The sequence below is a fragment of the Lepeophtheirus salmonis genome, chromosome 3 (assembly GCF_016086655.4).
Source record: "Lepeophtheirus salmonis chromosome 3, UVic_Lsal_1.4, whole genome shotgun sequence".
In the NCBI taxonomy this organism is placed as follows: domain Eukaryota; kingdom Metazoa; phylum Arthropoda; class Copepoda; order Siphonostomatoida; family Caligidae; genus Lepeophtheirus; species Lepeophtheirus salmonis.
In genome coordinates this window covers 12,221,331-12,241,294 of record NC_052133.2, presented here as the reverse complement: position 1 = coordinate 12,241,294, position 19,964 = coordinate 12,221,331, and the positions used below count along the sequence as shown (strand labels likewise).

At 30.9% G+C, this 19,964-nt stretch overlaps 1 protein-coding gene across 4 annotated transcripts in view; it reads left to right on the top strand.

Moving 5' to 3' along the window:
- The window catches only part of LOC121114137 (SLIT-ROBO Rho GTPase-activating protein 1), a 45,231-nt gene that overhangs the window by 9,620 nt on the left and 15,647 nt on the right, over positions 1-19,964 (top strand). For all 4 annotated transcript variants that reach the window (XM_040708001.2, XM_040708000.2, XM_040708002.2 and 1 more), the window contains exon 3: positions 345-510. In XM_040708001.2, the coding sequence (XP_040563935.1) occupies positions 345-510 (166 nt within the window). The remainder of the gene's footprint in view (positions 1-344; positions 511-19,964) is intronic.

Genomic DNA, 19,964 nt, shown 5'->3' with positions numbered 1-19,964 from the left:
CAAAAAAATTAAGAACCACTCAAATATAAGTACAATATACTACAAATACTACTGTTGAAGACGCACAAATGAAGGAAAAAAAACACACAAAAAAAACCTGTTTCATAGCTAAATAAATTTGTAATGGTGATTGTGACCTTCTATAAGTTTTTATTAAATCTTGTATGTGGACTCTGTAGGTAATAAAAAAGGCCTATGTATGATGATGATAATGTTAAGTTATATTATGTATTTTGGTTATCATTTTCCATGATCAAATTATGTACATATATAGGTACCCCTGGTACATATATGTATACTCTGTAGATTGATCCATAAATAACAAATGACCTTCATTCTTTCAGGAGAGACACTTGGCAGTTATTCTCATCAACACAGCTCTGGGAAGTTCTCATACAGCAGACTAAAAGGAATTCCAAAGATCATGCATCCCTTTCCGAAATCTACGCCAATCATGTTGCTACACGATGTCAAGAAATTAATGAGGATCTACAAAGGATCTATCGGAAGGTAAGAAAGAATCCTTTATTACATTAATGAGGTATAATTAATCAATCCGTATTTGTGTACATATGTGACTCGTCAATACGAAAGCAAGCTAAAATAAGTTTTCTCAAAATGAAGTATTTGTATTCTTCTACGAATAATTATCGTTCATTTTTATCAACAAATTATTATCATGAATCCTTTAAAGGTGTTACAAATTCCACATGGAGTATTATGTGACCTTTTCCTTATAAAATGAAATTTCGGTCCACGGTGTGAACTGCAGTTAGGATGAAAATATCAGTCTTGAAAAAATCCCTTCGCTATAGGACTATAGGAATCACTAATTTGATTATGTTGAAACCCCAAACTCTTGTCGTAAATATTATTATTGACTAAGGATTTATTTTTTCCACGTCTGTTACTCAATTCAGATATTTTGATTACAATATCTATAATATGTCTATGAAATATTGGACGAATGTATAGCTATACATATGATGTACAATAATATATTGAACTTATTTTCTTCATGATTTTTGCTCAAGATTGTTTTTGTGTTAACTCACCACATACCACATATATTATTTACAATTCATGAAGGATTAGATGCACAGTATTATTACAGACACTCCATAGAAATATATTAAAGAATGTCGTCTTCTACATAATTCATTTTATGTGTGTGTGTGTCTATTAGCTACGTAAATCATTTATCTTAAAGAGTCATAAAGAGTTTCCTATTTAAGAATCACCATTTTAAGTTCAAATGATTATTTATATTTATAGTTTATAATATTGTTTCCTTTATATATTTATATGACTCTAAAATATACAATACTTACATATCAATTTCCGGTTTAATCCTCTTGGACTTGAATACTACTTGTGTATATACGTTCGTATTAATGTCTTCTTCAACTAGTAAAATGTCAATGTATTTATCTATACCCATATAAAGGTGTCAAAAGAAGGAGAGGGGGCTGAGGAAACTTTCTACCTACTCTATCAATTGTATCATATACCCACCCATAAAGTATATATGAATTCATGTACAAGATACAACCCCTAAAAGGAGACATATTATATTTTAAATATCGAATTAAAAGTCTATATGGGATCAAGACCAGTGTTCATTTCATCTTATTACATCACATTTAGTCTCGCCAACAAAATAAAAGATTCATGTTTTAGTCTGACGAAACATTTTTTTTAAATGTTTCGTTTTCTCATGCAAAAACATTCGTTGACTAATACATTTCGCCTGACGAAATTAACACTGATCAGGACAGTATGTGACTACAAGAGGGAGGGGGGATTAGGTGGCCTTGTCCAGACAAAAAAAATACTTATGCTCCAACGGAAATATAACTACAGTAAAAAAATCAAATGAAAAGTTGACTATATCCTGAAAAATAACGCCATCTTTGGATGCTTGTGTAAATAACTAATTTTGAAACTCCACATTTCCAGGCAACCAGTGTTTGATAAGATTTTTTTTAATCCTAGAAAGATCATCCAGGATTTTTAGCATATCTTTCAGCGAAAGTGTTTTTTGAGGGCCACTCATGATATGTATTCGTATTGATTGAAAAGCAATGTCAAATTAATTTAAAAATGAATATATATGTATCTAGTTAAGAAATGTTAACGCTAGCTTATGGTTTGTACCTAGTAAAAAGAAAAAAATCCTCATGGGAATTCTTCATTCTTATGAATTCCTAGTTGATCGCAAAAAAAGGAAGAAAAAGTTATACGGATTTTTTACTTCATGTTTCTTCTATGCGAAGTATTTTATGTATATTTTTATCTTTATGCATAAAAAATTGGCATCTAAAGAAACGATGACTATAATTCCAGAGCAATTATTGTTTCATCTCAAAAAAAAATCATTTTTTTGGGGGAAGCTGCAGCCCCTTCAGCCCATCCCTATAGACGTCCCTGTGGAGTGGATCAAGATATCTAATATTTCATTGGATTTTTGATAAGTTAGTAGGGTAGATATCCAAGGTTTTTCTCATGACAATTATTGCTTGATAAGTATTCATTCTGAGACACATTATAAAATTCAAATGTCCACAGATCCATCATTTGTAGTAGACATACATAGGAACGTAATAAAAAGTATTTTAATATATTACAACAAATGTATATACTATGGTGTGCTTTCACGTCCTTTGATTCATCTCTAGTTTTGTTATTATATATTCTATAAAGTATTTTCATGTGACGTCAATATTGTTGATGTTTGCCATTTTTGGGCTCTTAAACAATCAATATCTAATCAAAATGGGATTGACAAATAAAAGGACTTCAAGCTTTACTTTTTATCAAAAATTATTATCTCTGTAACGTTATAACGTTTATATATCAGACCCATATTAAGAGGTGTTATTATTTCGTTCAATATTCTTATTTACATAGTGTAGACAATAAATTAATTATTATTTGGCAAAGATAAGACAGATTTCTCTAATTATCCTAGTTTTCTCGTCTATAAACGATTCAAAACAAAATTCATGGAGACTTACCAACTAGATATCTAATTTTATTGAGATATCACTGTTTTTCTTTAGCATCAAGTAGTGTTGGATCAGTCGTAGGACGGATGGCCTAATCCAGCGGTTACCAATCTTTTTTTACTGTAGATCTGATAACTGAAAGAATGACGAGTGCGGCTGCATTATCATTCTGTTCAATAACTGCAAGCAAGAACGAAAGTTTAGGGAAAAATACGAAAAACAAAGTTTAGCATTCCATGTTAGTGATGGGTGAGATGTGTACAATGAACAAATAAACAAATACTTTACTCCCCACTCTTTAATTGAAAGAGCAACTTTTATTTCTTTAGTAGCCATAATGAAGGGTGAAGAAAACAGAATCTAAAAAGGAACGAACGGGAATTGTGGGATACCCAAATAAGGATGGAAGAAGCAGGTGCTACATTTTCATTGAATATATATATCTTGAAATGCATAAAACATGACAAAGGTACTCTATTTTTGTCATTTACAATACTCATAAAATATACTACAGCAATAGTGAATTTAAGGCACATAGCAATCAGATCCTGATTTATAGTATTCTAAACATAATATTCAAATTTAAATTTTATCACAAAGTTTTGTGATCCATACGCTTTTTAAAGCAAATTCAAGTATCGTTTGCGGGCTGGATCTGGACCGTGGCCATAGTTTGGTGATGACTGGCCTAATCAGTCTTTTTATTTATCGTTCCAATTTTTTTTTTACTATTCAACGGTCCTAAGGAACGATACCTCGGTCCTTCAGAACTATGGTCATTGATGTATTTATAGTTATTCTTCACTCATAGCAAGGATTGAATAATATTAGAATAAAGAAAATTATAAATGATAAATATAACTTATAATAAAAAGTTCTAGACACACACACTTCCTACTTTAAACTTTAGCTATCTTGTCGCTTGAATGGGGTTATGTTGAACAACTGAAAGGATATCGTTAGTAACCCACGGCGATACTTCGCTAACACCAAAATACCCTATGTACCTATTTTGTTGTCAGCTGTAGATGCTCCAATGGCGTCCCGCAAGATTATATATATATATTTTTTTTTTTTTTTGGGGGGGGAAGGTGGCTTGGTTTTGGGATTTTTTTTTTTTTTGAATAAATTTTTCCAAATATTATATTTTTTGAAGAAAAAAAATCAAATAGTAAATTTTTGGAGAAAAATTTCCAAATCTATAGCTATTGACAAAAAATTTAATTTTTTTGATAAAAGTTTCAAAAATTCATGTTTCACAAGAAATTTCAAAAATCTAATTTCAAATACTAAATTGTTCGAAAAAAAAAATCAAAATCTTTTCACAGAAAATTAAATTTTTTTATAATATTACTAAGTAATATTATAAAATACTATGTAATTCATTTTAAAATTTCAGATGCTTATTTGCCTACCCGAGGATTTATGTGATACGATAAAGGTAACGACGTGAACTATGTCGTTTTAGCTATAGTAGTTACCATAAAAGAACGATAAGGACGCTAGGTCCAGTACTTACAAATTTTATTAGGACCGGACTCTCAGAACTGCAGTCTTTTTAGTTTTTTTTGGCCGATCCAACAGTATCATCAAGTAGTATTCAGTATGATTTAAAAGCCATTTCGTGAAATTCCTTCAAGATTTTTTTTTTAGTTTGGCCATTTTATTTTTTAATAATATCAACTATAAACCGCCTAAAATGGCATCCCTTTCAAATATGATGTAATTTATTTGACAACAGTGATTTCAATCCATTTTGTTATAAAATTGCTAAGATAATATTAATAATTATTTTCATATCATAAAAAGAATATATAAAGAATAAATAATTATAATGATCTTTTTTAACTTTGTGTAAGATCATTTATAAGAAACCTGGATGGCGAATTTATTTATCCAAATCTTGCCTGAAGGTATTAATGTATGTGTAGTATTGAAGGGAGATATCTATGAGTATTGTCAAATAATTGTAATTGTTAATTAAAATGACTTATGATATAATAATAATGAAATAAGTCATGTTGAGACGTTCAAATTGAAACTTGTAAAATCTGCCTTGCAACTTATACACAACATTTTGTATTGTTCATAGTACTACATACATGTTGCTTTTATTGTTTAACTTTTAATATCTTATCATTATTCTGTTTCTTCTTATCATTCCTCAAACAAGGGTGAAAATACAGTTCTACTACATATATTATGTATTGTATACACAGGGAAGGGATTTTTGAAGAGTGCGAGCAAAAGCGGGAGCAATACTTGTGTTATTATTACTGAATTAAGACCCTTGTTAACATCAACTACTTATTATATGCATACAAGTAAATCCGGTGTGTTTTTTAGCTGGCCTGTTAATTTGTAATTGGTAGTATAAAGAACAAATTTTATTTTCCTTAGCAGTTGTAATTATCTTTTAATTCCTGAGTAGTGAACATCCTTTTCTAAATATATTCAAAGGCTGATTTGAACATTCGTGTGTACTCATAAAAGACCCCTGAGGATTTGTTGCGGAGTTGTAATTGTAAGTCCTTGCTGGACTTAGAGTAGAGTTGGGGATTAAAATCGGAGTAATTCTAGCAAATGTCCTTTCATATATCCTTTTTTCCTTCCTTTCTTGCCACAGCTGATTGTAGCTGATCTAATGAAACGTCATGAGTATTATTCTTTCTCTTCTCCTAAACATTATTCAAATTGTTAGAGTTACCATGTTGATATTTGGTTTCTTTTTAACATGCCTATTCCACACTGGATTTTCACCTTTGATTATATGATACATATCAATATGGTTTTTTTTTTTGGAGGGGGGGGGGGATGAAAAGGAATTACTGCTATAAAGAGGGGAACAGTCTTCATTTGAAATAGTGTTCGAACAAGGAAAACATTATAGTTTCGTTCAAATACTAGTGGTAATAAATATCCAGAGTTATTATGCTTCCGATGTACGGAAGAATTATTTTATAATACATTTAAAAATACTGCATAGAAATATGTTTAACCCACGACAATTTACTTAAGAATGGAAAAAAAAAAAAAAGTGCACGCGCAACAATCATTTTTCCTTCACAAAAATCCCATTCCTATGTATACATACAAAAAGAAGGGATATTAAATATTTTTTATATAGTTACAGCATGCTTGAAATATTTGTTCTCATTGGATCAGCCAATATTGCACCTTTGTATCCTTGTGTCAGAGCCAGAATGTCCGAAGCAGACATGACAATATCATAATATTAATTATAACAGTTAGGTCGAGATAGTTACAATCGATAACATCAATAATGCATTACGTTGCAAAATCAGTATTACTTTCACCACAGCTTTTTTTCGATTCGGTCTTGAGTGATATTTTCTCGATTAATATTTGAATCCAGATTCAGTTTGAAACGGTGGATTGTATTTTATTATTATAAAAAAGGATCGCACATAAAAGAAATGTTTTTTCTCTTTCTTCTCCATGGACTTCTCTCTGTCAACACTATTGGCTATTCCTACGGAGTTGCTGTCCAATGAAGTGTACAATACATTTGATTCATGTATGTGTTACCCCTTAAAATAGCCATGAAAAGTCTTTTTAGCTATTAATGAAGGAGAAAAAAAAAAGAATCCATTTTGTGATTATTAGTTATTACCTACCTTTAATTCATTCTCATTATTGCAAACTTGTTTTGCTCTTTAGGTATTTTTCTCTGTGATTGAAATTTACAAAGTAGGACTACCAGACTACAAAATGGGATATCATATATGAATGTTATGTGTTCGTCTATTCATATTATTAGGCGGTCTGCTACTGATAAGTGATAAATATCATAGCCAAGTAATAGGTCAAATCAGTAGGCCATCTCAACAACTATAGGAAAGAGCATGGAAGGCCACAAAAAACTACATATCAAATAATTGATAATAATCCTATTTATGTAGTTCATAAATATACTTGGTGTGCTGTGTACTGCATATTATCATTCAATCCTATTTATTGTATATATGTATGTCGTATATTGATGACTGGGAGTAGAAGGACGACGAACCTGTTCTAACATCTATACATATAAAATGTACTAAATCTAAAACAGACATTGCAACATGATAATTTATTTGGGTGTCTTGTTACATATCTGACATCCCTCTCTCTCACTTTCACTGATGGATTAATTTTGATATTTCTACATCATAGTATGGTGAAAGAAATGGACGTACATACTACATATATATATATATATACTGCCCTAAAAAAATGTGATCTTATATCTAAGGAATTTTTGCATTCTTGACTCTTATAAATCAATTAAATGCTTTTATAAAATACATTCAATTTATTAATTGAAATTAATGTGAGGAGCCAGCAGCGGAGAAAAACAGAGGGCAGAAATGCTTACATGATAAGAAGTATATGATCCCATTTGACAACATTATTTGGACAACTGCAGAGTATTAAAGATTTGAGTATTTATTTGTAAATGTAGGGTTACGAATACTCGTGTAATTCGTTTCTTCATTATTGGACAGAGCTCCAGTTTTAGGCTAGACGCACTGGTTTTAAATAAAATTTATTGGTCTATAAGTATAATTTCAAAAAACCAACCGCCTTATTTGCCCAGACATGTCCTTTTCCGGATTATATAAATTTATGAAATGTCCGAATTTTTATGGGTTAATTCCATTTTCAGCATGTAAAAAGAGAACGGTTGATCTCCTTAATTTAATTATTAATAAAAATTATCTATAATAATGCAAAAATATAAAATAAAAGTCAATTTAAAATTAAAGGAAGATCAAAATCCAACTTTTTTATTACTAATTAAAAAAATATAAGAGAATAAAGAAGAATCAAAATTTAACCCTAAGAAATGTAAACATAGTACAAGGGCGGACTCACAAAGTGGGGGCAAAACTAGAGCATTGGACGTAAAATACACTTCACCCATTTGAATGACTGTCAAATGTCACTAATTAAAATATGGACATAAAATTAATTTTCTCTAAGGTCCATCTAAATATACCATGTCAAATCCAAACTTATTAAATTTTATGTCTTATATAGTTGTATTGATTCATTCAATTCTACCTTACCACTCAATCTATGTAATACTTTTTTTTACTGTACTTGTTTTTGGGGTTTGTTTGTTTTTAATCCATTTTATTAAAGTTAAGAAATAAAATCCACAGCTATTCAGAAACAAAAAAAAATGAGAAAAAAAATGAAAGAATTAAATTTTCTTGTAAAAAGCTAAAATTCCTTAATTTGGGGAGGTCTACAGCCCCACTCTGCCCTGCGTACGCCCTGTTTAAAAAAATATTACTCCAATGTTATGTGATTTTGATTATTTTTGTGTTCTAAGTAAAGTCGAATTTTCCAAATAAAATAATTTGTGGGAGTTTGAGTATTACTCGAATCTAACACTGCTACATACATATGCATAATAGGCTGAAAACCCGGACTCTTTTCCTAGGACATGTCCTCTTTATATATTATCATGTCTGGAAACTGTTTTACCAAGTAATGAAACTTCCGATTCTTGTCGACCAAGTAGCATGTTGAACTGACTGTTTTTGTCAAATAACGACTTTAAAAAAATCAGGTCGGATAGACTGGTAAAATAACTCAACTTTACTTAAGTTGAGTTATTTAAAATTTCTTCCAACTTGCCTGAACTATATCTTTTTGGACAATTCAACTTGAAGTACGGAACTTAAAATATTGGAGCGAGGATTTGTCAAATGTATTTATAGTATCACTCAAAGAGACACTAAAATCTACAAACGCACCTTTCTTATTAAAAGAAGAGTTGATGTACGGCAACATAACTTCCTTTTTTATAATGCGAAACAATCAGGCTGTAGAAGTTGTAGCGGGATGGGCGTGGTTTATTTCCAGAGCTGATATTGTATAAAATTTCTTGAAAATAAAGTCAGTTTCACGGAATATTTGATAAAATTAAACTAGTTACAATTTAGCTCCTAAGTTTTTAGTGGATCGATTTATGGAAATCCGTGAATTGCTTCAATTTCTAATACCTATACAAAAAACGATTTATCCAATTCATTTTCATAATTTGAAATTTGCAAAATTATTTGAACGCAAATTACTCTACTCATAAAAACGGTTGCCATTAGATCCTATGATTTTAAATTGGTGTGGTGAGTCCAAATCGGATTATTGGAACTGGATTTATTCCGTATAACTAACATTTTTAAGACCTTTAAGGAATCAACTACTATAAAATAAGATATGTCGCTAATTACTTTAGCATTTCTTATATAAAATAATTATCCCTCTAAAACCTCTCAATGAAAAGTTATTTAAAGATAAATGAAAAAATCACCAGCCATTAAAATACCAACGTTAGGCTTATTCAATGTATTAACATTTGGGGGACTATGTTAAACAAAAATTTTAATATGTACTATCATCATCAATCAAAAATAAAGGATTTTTTATTTATAAATCTTGTCTATATTGCCGCACACTGTATTAAAAGTGAGAGACTCAAGGAAAGAAGTGACAAACATATCCATGGAAAAACAGAAATAAAATGTGATCACCTTGAGTTCTGATACTTGAAAAATTATCATCTGTTCATTGTTCATCTTTTGGCTCGCGTCATTGTTAGAGATAGTATTTTTGTAGAGAAATATAACATTTTTATTTTCTTCTTTCCTCTACAAAAGTCCCGTATCTAGTCATTGTTATCCTATATTTTGATCAAAAGTGTGCGAATGAGTCAGTCTAACTTAGATACATCTTTCTTTAGAGGCTCTTTGGGAGATAGTTCATTATATAATATGTAGAAATGTTATAAAAAAACTCGAACTCAACCCAATTCGAAAATTGTATCTCGAATCCACCACTAATTTTTAATAATATATAAGTGATAACTCACGTGATTCAGACTCACTTACTCACTCATTCAACTAACCACGTATTTATTAAGCATTAAACGCTGTTCTTCTCTAATGTAGGTAGAATGTATTAAGTATTAATATATATGGCAAAATAAGAATGCGGATTTTAAAAGACATTGATATATTATACATCCAAAGTTTACGCAGATATGATTTTTAAAGACAGAGAGAGAGAGAAAGAGAGGCGGTTAAATAGTAGTATGCTATAACTAAGAATAACGGTTTGCTGTTTGATATGATGTGTTTTGTAGCAAGAAATAACTTGGGTGTAAGAGGCATATACCTACATACATATGTATAAGTTAGTTATAACTGACTTAATACTATAAGACCTTGAGTAGTAGAAGTTGTAGCTGCTGCAACTCCTTTAAGAAGAACAATTTATGAATGCCTATTGCCAATTACTACATACCCCCAGTTACATACATTATTGAAACAAATTCATCATTGTCCTCTGTTCTTAATTATACAAAGAGAGTATATTTTGTTAACACTTAACATTCATCTTCACATATAATGAATAATATATGATGTATTTTTGTTGGGATCAGTGAGGGTTAGTGTTGTACCGGCTCCTATTTAGGTCGGCAGTCCAGTCCGGCCCCTCTTATTGGTCCTTCAAGAAGGTAAAATCAATCCCTCGTAACGTTATTGAGGCTGTTTTTCTAGGTTATACACTATATAACTAAGCAAAAATAGAATATGTTAGTATTATAATGAAAATAGTAATATTTTCTGCAAGATGTATACAATGCTATTAGCATATATCCCATATATCATATTTGGGTGAATAAACCCTCGATTTTTTTCAGAAAAATTCCAAGGACTGATAGTCTTAAAGATCGATAGTACTGGTGCTAAGACTTGACTGTACTGGACCGAAGAAATAAGGCCGACATAACATTAATGAGGGTGTTACCACTGGTGTTGTATCGGTCCTATGAGTCTCCTTCCTTTCCAATTCAATGTGTCGACTCATGTCGATACAACACGAAATTAGATTTAATCGAATTTTCTGAAGGAGTTTTGAGACATTTTCTTGCAATTATATGGGTTCAACTAATATACTTGAAACTTACATACTTGTATTATATTGATTTGAGAGGTTCTGTGCGAGGAAATTAGAACTGTCTGTAATTGTATATGTAGGTAGCCATGTATCTCAAGCACTTGCTACTTTTTTTATTTTATAAATTGGACGAGAAATGTCATGACAGCAAGATTCAAGACTTAAGGAATCAACTCGTTTTTGTGTAGATCACACTCTAATAGAGGTTGTCAGGCTGACGGAAATGGCTCGTAAGATCATATGTAATGCTTAGAAAAGGCTAGACAACAACGAGATCATAGAGAAGAGGGAGGTCTCCAGAAAAGAAAATAAAACATCATTAATGCCCCTGATCTGGTTTCCCAGATGGTTACAGGCTCAAGACAGTCATGCAGATCGACGTTTTCAAGGCCAACCTGCTCCCCTGGGTCCATGCCAAATTCCTCACGTCAAACGTCACGAGGGATCGATTTTACCTTCTTTAAGGAACGACAAGTGTGTCCTAAATAAACGGCCGACCACCAATAGTTACCACCACCATTCAGTGTATTCACTAGTAATAATGAGTGTTGAATTCAAGTCAACAAATTTTAAATTCTAGTTTTTTAATTATGTGTTGATCCAAGTTTGTGCTCATGTACAATGTATACAAGGCATTTTTTTGGACATTTTTTGCATATTTGTACACATACTGTACGTACTTGCAATTTCAAAAACCCCTCCTATTTGTATGCATACTTTGTACATAGCCCATTAGGACAATATACAATTTTAAAGTTACGAGTTTTTTGAGAATTTTTCATATGTGACTATGTTTGTAACCTTTTTTCCTTCTTTAGCCTTTCCTTCCTTTGCAGTTGGTACGTCACACAATCAGTACAGAGGTGTATAAAATATATCATAGAAAGCGAAATCAACTTTTTCTCTATAGTTGGTAATCTAAAGAAGCTGTTTTATTTTACATAGCTCTTACATTATTATTTAATTCTTGATGGAAAAACATCTAAGTATAGAGTAATAACTAGTGCCGTGTGCTCGTGAAAGACTGAGAGTAACGATAAGAGTTTTCTCGAGAGTCCATGTTTGACTCGGAGTAGAATTGAGGATCGACATCGTAGTAATTGCAGACTATATGTCCGTGCTATATACGGAGTGGGATTTATATTGATTTCCTTCCTATCATGGCTGCTTACAGCTGATCTAATAAAACGTAATGACAGCTAAGCTGCCCTCCTCCCAAACATTCTTCAAATTGTCAGGATTACCAAGTTCATTTTGTGTTTCTTTTATTTTTGCATACTAAAGACATATTTTATATGTCACTGATCATAGGTGTAGGGAAATCGGGAGGGGGGGGGGAGAGAATAATTGCACCCCAATTCGGAGGAAATTATCAATATTCACGGTATATTCGAGCAAAGTCATCGATCATTATTTTTGCTTAATATCTTTACTTTAAAAAAGTAACCTATGAATGTTTTTCGTTAAAATAAAGAAACTGAAAATGAACGATGAGCGTGGTCATCCTGACAATATGAAGAATGTTTAGGAGAAGAGTAGCTTAAAGATTACATTATAATAACCACGAGTTAATTACAAATCATGAGTAAAATCTCAAAGCAGAGTTTTTTAGTAATAATATGACTGTGGCCCGACAGGATTGTTTTTTAAAATGAGTTTGGATTATATTGTATCCTGAGACGATTAATGATCGTTAATTTCTATACACAAATTATTTTGATTCGTTCTTTGGAGGTACCCCAAATTGCAATTGAAGTAGCAAAAATGTATTGACACAGTCACATAATTAGAAATTAATTTATTATATTTTAAAGCTCATATATTCGGGGGGAAAATTAAGTCTAATAAATAATTAACATTCTTAGGTATATTATCTTATCCCAGAAATTTTAATACATAGCCTACAATTAACTCAAATAAGTTTATAAATCATTGTGTTGGATTTATGGTGTAAATAAATTAATTGGATATTTCTTCTTTTCTTCAATTTTGTTCAAGATTGTTTTTGTGTAAACTCATCACATATTTTGCTGTGTACAAGTTACAATTTTTTACAAGATTTGATAACGTCTTGTATGTAGAAGCAAATTGTACAAGTTACAATTTGTTATTTTCCAAACGGATTATTTAATTACATTCATTCTAATGTGAAATTATTAATTGATGTAATTATTATTTCATTTTGATCTATTAAAATTACTGATTTGATACATATGTTCTTATGGCAAATGGAACTGTGGACCCTCTAATTATAGAATATGCCACCTATTGCTTTAATTAGTATTATCAAAAAGGGACACTGTTCATAATAATAAATTGACCATCAAAGTTATAACTTTCAATTTTTGCATTAACCTCACCTAAAAGTATTCATAATTTTTTTTGCTTCTTTTTATATTTTTTTTTTGTTGCAAATTGTATACAACAAATTATGTACATAGTAAATATGTACTACAGTAGTGGTGGAACAATTGTGGCCATTGGGCCGCCGTCCCACTTTTGGAAGAAAGAAAACGTATAGTTATCACGATCAAAAAATATTTTTTTTAAAAAAAAAAAAAATAATGTGTTATTTTTTTTTGGGGGAATGAGTTAGCACTTCAAAAAAAAGGTTATTTGATCAAATTAAGTTTCATCCCTAAAAATTTATTCTTCTCGAAATTTTTTTTTTGTTAATTTGCCATTAATAAAAAAATCCTGTCAATATTGTCAAAAAAGTCCAACAGCCCTCCTGCTCCAAAAAATTATAGTATCTCCCCTGATGATGTCACAATTATATAACTTGTCCCGCCCTCTTGCAAATACATTGCGGCGCCGGTGAAATACTGTTGAACCAAAAATAGATTTTTGGAATCTCAAAACTAGGCAACAATAGAATTTATAGAGTCAATTTGTAGAAAATCTTGAAAAAATATTCCACAATCAAATTTATATATTTTATCATTTATTGCTTAATGGACAGTGTTCATTCCATGAACATTTTTTTGATTTTTCATATCGATAAAGCAACAATTTGTGTAATGTCCCGTTCAAATATAGCTACTACTCTGGTTGAGCCCCCACTAATAGTGATAATAGCGACCACATATAAACGAGTTAATAATAAACTCAAGCAGTTACTTAAGTCCAAGAATGAACTAATGAAGACACTGGAGTCGAAGCAGCTATCGCAGTCACATTTAGTCTTGCCTTTATTTCATCAAAGAAGAGAGAACATAAAAATAAAAACAGTTTTATCTTCTCACCATAATACTAAAAAAAAATTAATTTATTTTGTTTGGCCAGGCTGACAAAATTAACACTAGTTAACTAAGAACGAGAAGCTAAATTTTTATCATAATGAGTTCCTCTTGAAATTTTCCCATTCCAATTTTCTTTAGATTGCTTTAATCCTGTAGCGTGTTTTGATATTCAATTAAACCCTGCTGGTTTTTAGATTTTTTGTTCTTGGTTTTTACGGCTTTTTAGTATACAAAAAATGAAGATAGAATATTTTTGGTAACAGAAGAATCGGATTTGTGAAACAAAGAAGGATTTAACGAAATTAAACTACATAGTTACCTCGCTGCAACCACTTATTTTGATTGAAAATGCAGTTATTCAAATTATCAAGTTACGCCTCACAGAGTACACATTCCTGAAATATCCTAGTGTGAATTTCTTGCTAAGATCTTTTTTCATAAATGTAAAGGAGTTATTAACCTACGTTGTTCAAACATGCAATACTTTGACACAACACATACAGCATGTGAGATATGGTGTATGCCAAAAGGAAGAATTTATGAGTGAGGGGGATATTTTTATCAAGATTTTCAAAAATTGTCTTTTTACTGAGTTTTGTTAACTATGCATTTTGTAAGTCATCGCCCTTATGTGCGGTTGTACTACGATTGTACTCACACGAATCACAATTCGACCAAAAATCGTTCAAATTCAAGTCATATAAAATTTTGGAACACATTTTTTTTTAAACTATGCAACTTCTCTGTGTAAATTATAGTTTGTAGCTTGTGGACGTACAATAATTTTTTTATGGGGCCCTCTGTGTGAGTATACCTCCATATATTTCATATTAAATTATATTACTATTCGGAGAGTTGTATTATTTTGACGCAAGACAGTGCCACTCTCTACAACTTTGTTTACAAACTAATATAAGTAAAAACACTCATAGTACTTAACAAAAACTACTTACAAATTATATATTATTATTTTTTTGGGTCCAACTTCTTACCAGTAGATTAGTTGGACTATTTTAAGGAGACCTCTCCTTCATTTCCTTCCAAATAATTTTTCCTATTGAAAACTGAACAAAAAAGATCTCCTTTAGACTAATAACGCCGCAGCTTATGCCATGGACTGGAAATTTGACCCACTGTGACCAATTCTCCACTTTTTCTTTCGGTGCTGTACTCCTTTTATGTTCATCTATGGTAGGGGTTCTTAAACTTTTTTCTCCAATTCCCTACTTTTAGTACGTAAATATACGCTCTGTTTTTTGTGCTATTGTACAACCCCTAAATATTTGTTTGTATATATTATATTTTTTACTCAGAGTTATCACATGGAAATAAAATACATATGAAAAGATCCGTTATGTTTCTTTTTCTTTTTCTGAATTTATTTGCCACATAAAAAAGTAACACGAGACGCATATAGATTGATAAGACTTTTGTCTTGACTAGTGCCTCAATATGCGGTTCCACTTTTAATAGGGCATCGCAAATCAGATTTAAGGTCAATCATGTGGTTTTGCGATTTTGTTTTGATCTCAACCATACTCAAAGACGCAGTGTTGTCACTTTTACCCAAACATGACTAACAATGCCTATTGTATTGGTTACTTAGGTTATTAAAAAAGTTAGTAAATGGTTATGCTTTGATATTTGGTTGAAAATTTGGAAATATTGGTGAAATTTTAAGGCTGTGGTTCTTCTCTCCGACTGGTTATTCCCCACTTGGCAACTCTCCCATTCCTTAACTTTTGGAAATTCCAAACAGGTTAAAAACCACTGCTTTAGGGGGTTCTGGAAAAATGACGTCCGCTTAAAAATCATGGATGTCCATTAGTAAAGACATCATCCCTTCTCCATGCGCAATATATATAACCCCAATTGGATAATCTTGTTCTATCCCTTGATTATCATACAGAAGCAATTAAATACATCCGGACTATTTTAAACGGTATCAAAACTATATCTAGAGCATGTAGCAATCATTTAATATTTGGAAGTGTGATATTACTATTAAATACTTGAAAACATATTTGTTTTCTCATAGCAAATAAACACAAATACATTGTTGCGTTATTTCATGCAGGTCATGGTCATAATGTAATCAATAAATTGCTTGATTACTCCAAAAGCATAGTTTATTATGACTAACAATGACTAGAAAAGAATGACAACGATGTTAGAAAAGTCAAGGTACGACAAGAAATTGATCCACACCATTGTTACTGGGATGAATCAGTCTCTCTAGTTTATTTTAGGAATTTATATCTGAATCCTGGCAAAAAAACAAAAACAAAAACGTAATTAGAGGCGTGAAACTGTATCCAAAGTCTTACAAAAGCATTTTTCCTTATAAAAAAATATTCAGTTCACTCAAGGTTGTAAATTCTTAAAAATGGCTACACAAATAAGTTTAGTGTTCAGAATGATTGCTGAATGTCTCTTTATCCTTACTTAATTTTGAACTTAATAACTAATCTGTTAATAAATTTAGTTGAACATAATTACATTCGCATTTTCCTTCGTAATGACGTAGGAGATACACTGACAATGGGGTATGCGCGTTGTTTACTTATATTAGTTTGTTAATAAAGCGTCAGAGGGGTGTCATCTTGCGTAAAAATAATACAACCCTCTGAATGATAATATTGTTTAATGTAACTATAGATGCCATTTTTGTGGATAAAAAAGGAGCGCAAGAAGAAGGCTAAAGCGAGACATATGGTATTACTGAATTAAGACCCTTGTTACTATCATTAGCCTGTTACATGATTTTTGAAGAAGAAAATGAGTTATTGCTATAAAATGGAAAGCTTTCTACATTTAAAATAACATAAGTGCAGGAAAAATATAACATCAGAGGCGTCTGCATGATTTTTTTAAGGGGCTATATCCACTAACCATCCACCTGCGTGCGTCCCTATATACACATTCTTTTGTTATACATTTTTAAATAATTAACACCACAGATAGGCGATAATGCTTACTTCAGAGAGAGAAATTATCACCACCACGACTTATTAAATAATGAGTAAAAAGAAGAAAGAGTACACGCAACTACCGCTTTTCCTTTTTTAATTTCTAAACTTAGTTTTTTCTTTACAAAAATATCATCCTTAGATATATGATATAGGCGTATGTTGTTGTTGAAGTGCTTGTCGCAATCAGTTATATATATATATTATAAAATAACAATAACCCAGTTTGAGTTTAAGCTGTTACTCGATTTGAATTTCTAATAATCAGTTTTTAAATAAAGGAAATAAGAATGGTACAAGAACACTGAAATCTCGTCTTCATACCTCATAATGCCAAAATATTTAACCTCAATGCGCTCTGTCAATATTAACATATCAGAAATACTATTTATCTGCATTAATATTAGACACAATTACTGAGAAAATAATGTACTTTCATTTAAAATTCAATTCTAACTGTATTTTGAAAATCTTAACTTCATTTATATAACTAAAAAAGAAAATAAAGTGTCATCGAACATAACCCTTTTATAGTAAAACAGTATAAATGAACAAAAAATACTATATAAATGAAGTGATAATTTTTACTAATTACTTCTTAATCCATGACATTACCACTCCACAATATTTTTTTTAAGTATTCTATCTTTAGATAGTTAATATTTCATTAAAAAAATAAAGAACACCAACCTTAAAAAGTATATATATATATATATTTTTTCATCTTTTAGTTTTTCAATTATGTAAGAGGGGGGTTTGAAAAATTTCCGACCTCAACGTGAAGATGGCAGCACACGTAAATAAAAACATCTATCTAGCATCTATTGACACTTACTCACCAAAGTTTCAGACATTTTGGATGCACAATTATTATATAACAGTCATTTGAGTGAGTTGTTGTGGTATGTTACTTTGAAAATGGACAAAATCATTATTATTTGAAAATATAACCTTTAAATAGATTTGAACAATGGCATACATATAAAGACCTGTTGTGTTAAAATTTGAGGATTCTATGTAAATCCAACACTGGAAATTGAGCCAAAAACAAGGAATGTCTCGTGAACAATTATTTTGCAGATAAAAATGTACTGTTTGGACGGGTTACATTGCGGGGATAAGTTTGTAGGACACTATGTTAAATTTAAAAAAATCAGAAAAAAATTAATGTATTTATTAGGTCGGAAACTTTTTAGACCACCCTCGTATTATACTTGCCCAACATTGCTTTGGTTCATGATGTATCACTTGTCAAACATTCATCAAACTTATTAATCTTTAAGACCTCAAACCTCAAGAGTTCCATAGATTTACATAACAAATATTTCATTTCTGAGTAGGACTAGTATAAATTAGTCCAGATATCAAATGTGATTCAAATCCGTTTCCTAGTGGAATGACCTAAATGATAATTTTTAGCACTATTTACTCTGCATACTCCTTGTTTTTCATAAAATTACACCAACCCAGATTGATCTAATCGACTTTGTACGTAATAAAAGGGATATGAAAAATATTGCAGAGTTTTTGTTCTGGATCACAATTGTGAAACGAAGTATAATTGTCATTTATCAAAGCAACACTATATATTTATAAAATGCAAAATATATGGGTTTGAATTAGTCTTTTTATTGCATATTAGGTTGGTAAAAACGATGTAGATGTATTGGATTTTTTGCTCAGTGCATAAATCTCTAACGGTACATATGTATTATTTACTTTGTAGCTCTCTATGGACTCTTGTTATTATTTGTTGCTAAAGCATTTCAAAATAGTATTGTGTCGACTTGAATATTGATTGAGCCAAGTCAGTAAAAAGTAATATTGATTCAACTTAAGATCCATCTAGTGAGTAAAAAATTAAGTATGTAAATATGTATCTTTGACCGTATAGTTAATATTTGAGTGTATCTTAGGACTACATAAATACTTGATCTAATAAATAACAATACAACCGAGAGTATGTTAGTCTTTAGGAGAGGTGGGACGATTAAGAAATTTTTTTTTGATGCGATTCTAGTAAAAATTCCCCATTCCGATTCCGACATAAATCAATGGATTTAATGTTCTGGCTAGTGAAGCAATAACGGAACAACCCTTATATATCTTAGAAATTGCATTATATGACAAATTTTATCAACATATTATAATGTCTACCGCGTTTGTATCGATATTAGTTAACACTTAAAATTCCCTGAAAATGTCTTATCATTCCTTCAGAAAAATCTACAATATCTAATTTAGTGTTATATCGAATTGAATTGATTTGTTAAGGATCGACTATATTAATTAGCATAAACAATTAGTTACAAAACTTTAGCTTACGTACAAGTCGAGAAAATGACAATTGAACGTGATCGACGAATTTCCATTGAGTTGGGAGTCTCCAAGACCACTGTCTATACCGTTAGCAAGTCCAAAACGTTGGAAAGGAAGAAGGGATATGTCAAAAAGGCCAAACTGGATCCGGAGGAGTTAAAGAAAACGGCCCAGGTTAATTCCCTCAAGTCCATGATGGCCAATGCAAGAGATCAGTTAAATACAGTCAGGCCTTGGTGTAACGAAATAATTGGAGACTCCGTTGTCCAAGAAATATTTTGTACCCTTTACCTACAACAAAAACTGGAAATAATATGGTACAATTCAATTATTTATGTTCCCACTGTATGTATCTATAGATCGTTTTCACGTGATGTTGGCCATTTTGGAGTCCTAAAGAACTAAGTTTAAAACAAAGAAAACCTTTTTTTTCATTAATATTAAGGAAAATA